This window comes from Nipponia nippon, unplaced genomic scaffold (genome assembly GCF_047370975.1).
Source record: "Nipponia nippon isolate SJK-2023a ecotype South Korea unplaced genomic scaffold, ASM4737097v1 scaffold_4, whole genome shotgun sequence".
NCBI lineage: Eukaryota > Metazoa > Chordata > Aves > Pelecaniformes > Threskiornithidae > Nipponia > Nipponia nippon.
The window spans coordinates 76,705,793-76,711,792 of record NW_028262358.1 but is presented as its reverse complement, the minus strand read 5'-3'; the positions used below and the strand labels follow the sequence as shown (position 1 = coordinate 76,711,792).

The following is a 6,000-nucleotide window of genomic DNA, read 5'->3' as shown; positions in this document are numbered from 1 at the left end:
TGCCAGACAGAAACGGCTCAGGGAAGGGAGCCGACAGCTGAGCACGCCAGACACCGTGGGAGCCATCCACCCCCTCTTTGGCGTAACGGGAAACATCCTGTCAGAAACACTCTCTGCTTTTGGGCTTTTCTTGAATTAATTATCTGTAAACGGTGACGGGCTTATCCTGCTGGGAGCCTGCGATTCCTAGTCGGTATTTATAGATGTGCTCGATAGGAGAGTCGTGATGGTCAAAGCTCATCAGACAGAAAGCACCATGGCATCAGAGCTCCAGCCTCAAGTCTATTAGGGCTGCTCCCTCAAGTCTATTAGGGCTGCTCCCTCTAGTGGGGAAAAGAACTTTAGCTGCAAAAAGCTTTTTCCCCATATTTTCTTTTTTTTTTGAAACGTTATTTTCTCTTTTTTTTTCCCCTTTTTTTATTTTTTAAAGTGAAGAATTCAAGTTTTCCAGATAGTGCAAGTCATGGGGCAGTTCCCATCAGACAGTAGGTGACCAAATGCCACGCTTTTCCAGCCCTTGAGCATAGATAGCGGAGCTGGAGCCCAGCCGATGCATGTCAGTGGTTATTCCTCCGAGGTGGGCCCGTGGCAAGTGAGGGAGTCTTGGTTAGTCTTCCAGCAGTCCTCAGCGTATGCCGTAGCTGTGTTTGTTTTTGATTTCCCACTTCTGATTACAAAAATAGGACTTACTATAATCATAATAATATTAATGATACAAAATAATTATTGTAATTATATACTTTTTGGCAAACTATTAACACAAAGCAGCCCAAAAGACCCCATTGGATTAAAAAAATGTGACAATGCATAAACGTTAAAAAAGGCAAAGTCTTTGTTAAAAAAGAGGGAAAAACAATCTGCAAATGAATGCATTTCTGTAAGGCAACATGTTACCTTTAGTTTTCCGTCTAGATTTAGGTCAGGTTCTGTTGTTGTTCAAGAATTTGTTAGAACTTGGCTTGCTTGAGCTTATCAATGTGGTAACACAGTTTCAGCGCAGGTCCCAGTTTCAGCCCCAGGTATTTCATGATCATGTCACTTTTCAGCAGCAACAAAGCATTGCCATCAATCTCCTGGTTTCAAAAGAGAAAGAGAATCAAAATGTGTTAACCCCCTTCCAGTGCTGTGTCCTAACACATTAAACAAGGTGAATCAGAAACAGCATGTCTTTTAGAGTAGAACTAGCTGAAATGTCATGCATTTTGAAATGTCATTAAAAAAATTGAGATCTGAGGTCTGATAGAAGGAAACTCTAAAGGAGAGGTTAATCAAAGAGTACTTCTTATTCTTCAAGGAACTGTAAGGTTTGTTTAGGTTTTCAATTATTTTGCAATTAAAACATGAGGATTTAAAACAAAGAAAATCAGGGTTGCTCTAAGCCCAATTCTGAGAAAAGCCAGTCGACCTTGAGAGAAAGGAATGAGTGATGGAGAGAGGGAGAGGGATGTGGCCTCATGAACCGCTAACAGCGCATCTCTGAATCTCAGTTTCAGCTTTGTTTCTGGCTATCTGCATGTTTCACATATCCCCAGTGCACTTATATCTGGTGAGAGATCTCTCTCTCTCTCTCTTTTTCTTAAATTGAAGATAGTAGTAACTTGCTTATTTTATTGCATTTATTAATAAAGTTTGTTCAAATTTCATTTACCCATCGTGTAAGTGGAGGAAATTACCACTTAGTCCATTTTTTTATCCCAGACCTGTTGGCTTGAAAACCTTTTGAAATCACAAAGTGAGCACAAAGTAGCTTGGGTGCACAGAGAAACGGACTGTGTTTTACTATGGACTGTAAAACACAGAAGCTTTCAGCTACACTGTCCTTCCTTGGATCCTGAGCCCGTCTGTTTCTTCCCAGCTATATTAGTGAATCTCCTAAAAAAAAAATACTACCCCTCCCCACAGTCTCCACCACACTTACATACTTGGACCATCGGAGCTAAAACATAACAAGTGCTATGTGTATGTGCATAGATACATACACATCTACCCACATATTAATGCTGTATATATAGTATTCTGCTTGTGACGGTCAGATCTTTCCTCTGTGATCCATTACCTACTAATTAAGCAATACTATGGATCCTAATTTGCCCTGATCATTATTATTCCATTCAGTAAGTGATTTAGCTGTGAGCAGTTAAGGTCACTTTCTGATTAACTCAATCAATTAATGCTCTTCATTTTGCAACCCCCACTCTATCCATAACAGAAACGCTCTTCACCTTCCCCCTCTCCTTCCCTTTATTTGAAGGAAGCTAAGGGAAAGTAAGAATAAGTATTACATGTAATTAATATTTGCATAAGAAAGAAAAACCAACTCCTGGAACTGTGGTGCCATAGGGTAAAAACAGTTAAGGGTTTGGTGCAGAGGCAGCTGTTTCTAAATGTTAAGTTCAGCATTTTATTATTTCCTTTATTATTACTGTGTAGGGGTCAAAATTAAACTCCATGACAAGAGTATGCCAGAGGGAGCATTCATATCCAATTAAATATCCCATATTAGCCATGTCCCTGTGCAGATTGTTGGCTTGACTTCTCTACAGTATTACTGTGTCAGCCCTTTTAAAAATAATTTTAAAAAGAAAGATTTTATAGCATGGTCCCCAAATCTGCAATAGCCCCACCAGAAGATCTTGAACCAGATCTGGAGCTGGTAAAATTCAGTGCCATCAGTGCAATTAGCTTGTTTCACATGAGCCGAGATCTGGCCCACTGCAAGTTAAAATATTGCAGGAGATCATTGCCACATTCCTGCAAGGGGGTGGACACAGCAAACATATGAGCTGCGAGGTCATGATACAGTGGGTATAAACATACAGCTTCCACTTGCAAGAAGGAGTATTACTGTGTTTGTGCCGGCTTCTTGCAGCACTTGGTCTGAGGATAGTGTTCAAAAAGCAGAGTAGCCTCTAAACAATCCCTGTGCCACGCAAACAAGAATTGCACCTGGTGGTGGATGTCCCCCAAAATGAGGCTTTTAATGAGAAAGATTAAAGTCTCCATTGGTGTTTAAACACTTAATTCTGAGAAAAAGTAAAGACTGCAGGCTCTATATCCTGCTTGGGATATATATATTTCTCCCTGCTTTTGTATTCTGCAAGCTTGTGAACGAACATCAACCCTGGTAAGGCCACCACCGGCGACAGGAGTGCACCCAGTGGCAGCTCAGTGGTCAGTGCTCAAGCACTTGAGATGAAGAAGGTCTAGGGAAAGATGCATGCTCACAAGTCTGATGTCTAGCACTGGCAGAGACAGGTTTCTATTTTAATAAATTGGATTAATTATGTTAAACTCAAAGGTGTTTGTCTCCTTCACACATGCATTTGCCGATCACTGGCCATAATTAAACTGTCAGACCGTAACATTGCTTCAGTCCCTTCCACCTTGAGTTTTCTACAAGTTTTTCCATGGGTACAAGTTACTCCCAGCGAGATTCCGATTGGACATGAGAGGAAAATTTTTCACAATGAGAACAGTCAACCACTGGAATAATCTCCCCAGGGAAGTGGTTGACTCTGCTACACTGGACCCTTTTAAGACTCAGCTGGACAGGGTACTGGGCCATCTCAACTAGACTGTGCTCTTGCCTAGACCAGATGATCCTTGAGGTCCCTTCCAACCTGGTATTCTATGATTCTATGATACATGCTAATTCCCTGTGTAACTCTTTCCTCTTCTCCATTTCCCTCCCCCAGTCTTTCTACTAAGTCTTTCTTGCTAAGAGAGCACTGCATGGGGCTTTCACGCAGTGCTGCTACGAGGTCCCTGCCAGGCCGACGGCTCCTTTGCATGAGGCCAAAAGATCTATCAGTTATGGGCTAGGCTTCCCTCGGCACACATCCCTGCCGAGGGAGCAGGGAACAACAGAGGGGAGGTAATAGGCAGTCTCATGGTCTTTGGTGGGCAGTCTCAGGAGCCACCTGTGACAGCTCCTTGAGTGTCTTGGCAAGAAGAAAAGCTTCTGCTCCTGGTGGGACGAGCAGAGCCACAGTCATCCTGCAATGCGTATGGCAGCTGTGGAGGATGCGGGCTGCACCTCCTTACTGCACCCTGGGACAGCCGGCTCCAGGGACTGCAGTCAGCACCCAAATGGCTTAATATAGCGGTGGGAAAGAGCACTGCCCGCACACAGGATACCTCCCCCAGCCTTTTCTTCCTGGTGGTCCCACCACCCTCTCCCTCCCAGTGTCATAGCTCAGTTGAGCTGATTGCCAAAGTAATGATTTCAGGTGATAGCTGGGCCTGGTCAATGACAGTAAGTGCTTCTAAGTAAATTATGCACCTGCTTCATAGAAAGATTGAACATACAGGAAGATATGGCTAAGGTTAATGGACTAATCACTTGTCTCTCACCCCTGGGGTCTCTGTGCTAATCCAGATGAGAGTTGAAGGCTGAAAAATTGCAGGGACGTATATAACTCGAAGGCGTAATTGAATTGAGTTGTGTGGCAATCTTACCCAGGTTCTCACACCTATGGCATATTTTACAAGGAAACCAATGATAAGTAGAGCCCATGGGTGCTGGGTGTTTGACAAAGGATGACAGGGACAGTCTTTAGTGGCAATTTAGCTTGGTCTCTTTGGTCACAGAGCAGCTGTAGTATCGTGGCATGCTCCAGTGCAGCTGGCCCATGACAGCCTGGAGTGTGTCACTGCCCTGTTGCTAAAATCACACTATGCCATCCTTTGCTGCAAGTTGAAACTAGACAAAACCAGTGCTTTTGCACTGGCCATATTTACAAGATGAACTGTAAACATTTCTCTTCTTTGGGATGCACCTGTATGCCTCAGACTGTGGCAATTCTCTCTCCCTTGCATGAGGAGTTTTCTCTTGATGCACAGCCCCTTCTGATAGTCTCAAAAACTCATGTTAAAGCAAGTTTCTTTAAATCTGAAGGTGGCTTGTTTATCTGCCTGCTTACCCACATGGCCAATGTAGGCCATGTTTTCATTATCAGCTTATAAGGCAGATCTGACTTCTCTACAGAAGGCAGGGAAAGTAGGCTGGCACCTGACCTGTAATTGCAGATTTCGTCCTAGCACCACTGTGCCTGCTCTGTTGTTCTTATCCCACCGGCCTGTCTGCAGAATGGCAGATGGCCTCAATACCTGCCTAGGGTGAGCAGACATCAAGGCCGGTGTTCATCTTCGTTTTCATCTGCGCCTCAGCCATCTCCTCTCCTCAGTATCTGGAAACCCTGCATCCAGAGTATAGCTGGAAGTCTATCAGTTGTCTCCCTCAGCTCTTGTCTGTAGCCCCACATTCCCACCCATCGGAGTGGGACCTGGTGATCAAGCCCTCTTGCTTGCTTTGCAACCTGAGGTGCTGTTCAGGAGTCAGGTCTGGGGAGCTCTTCTCATTTAGACCTACGTCCAGGCACTTACATCCAAAGCTATGACCTCCAGCTGAACACAAGCGAGTCACTTTTAGGGTTAAATCCATTTTCATAGACAAACTGAACTGATCAAGGAGGGATGGAGGAGGATGCTGAAGATGCTATTAGATGCATTGGTGCCAACTCCATGTACAGCAGCAGAACAAGAAACTCCAGATCAGATGTGTGTTTACAGTCTTCCCCTTTACTAATTAAGGATAATATCCTTTCTACCTCTGGCGATTGTCTAGCAAAAGCAACTACCATATTCTCCAGTGAGTCAGCAGGTCTGTTAAATTTGGTTATGTAGTTACATAATACTGAGGGGAAAAAGATTAAAAGCTTGTCTGTTTTGGATTTCTCCCGCTAAATATCTAGAGACACATAAAAAATGCTCTTCAGAGAAGAATCATAGGTATCCTGGGAAAAAATTGTCATTGAGATGAGGCTTTTTTGTGCCAATGTGACAATGAAAAATGAGTGCCAGATCCTCTGTGCTTTCTCTTAGGCTTGGCATAGAAACAATTTATGCTGGCGTAGTTGGGAACAAATAGTGAGCATTTTCTCAAGACATCATTAGGATCTCCCCTTTGAAGGATAAATAGAATAGAATTAGAACAGAACA

The 6,000-nt window shown here is 43.5% G+C and overlaps 1 protein-coding gene across 1 annotated transcript in view; it reads right to left on the bottom strand.

The window, feature by feature from the left end:
* Window positions 1-768: 768 nt before the first annotated feature.
* Window positions 769-6,000, bottom strand: part of SCML4 (Scm polycomb group protein like 4) — a 73,017-nt gene continuing 67,785 nt past the window's right edge. Inside the window, exon 9 of the mRNA XM_087776736.1 lies at window positions 769-1,073. Within this exon, the coding sequence (XP_087632862.1) occupies window positions 948-1,073 (126 nt within the window). The 3' untranslated portion in view covers window positions 769-947. The remainder of the gene's footprint in view (window positions 1,074-6,000) is intronic.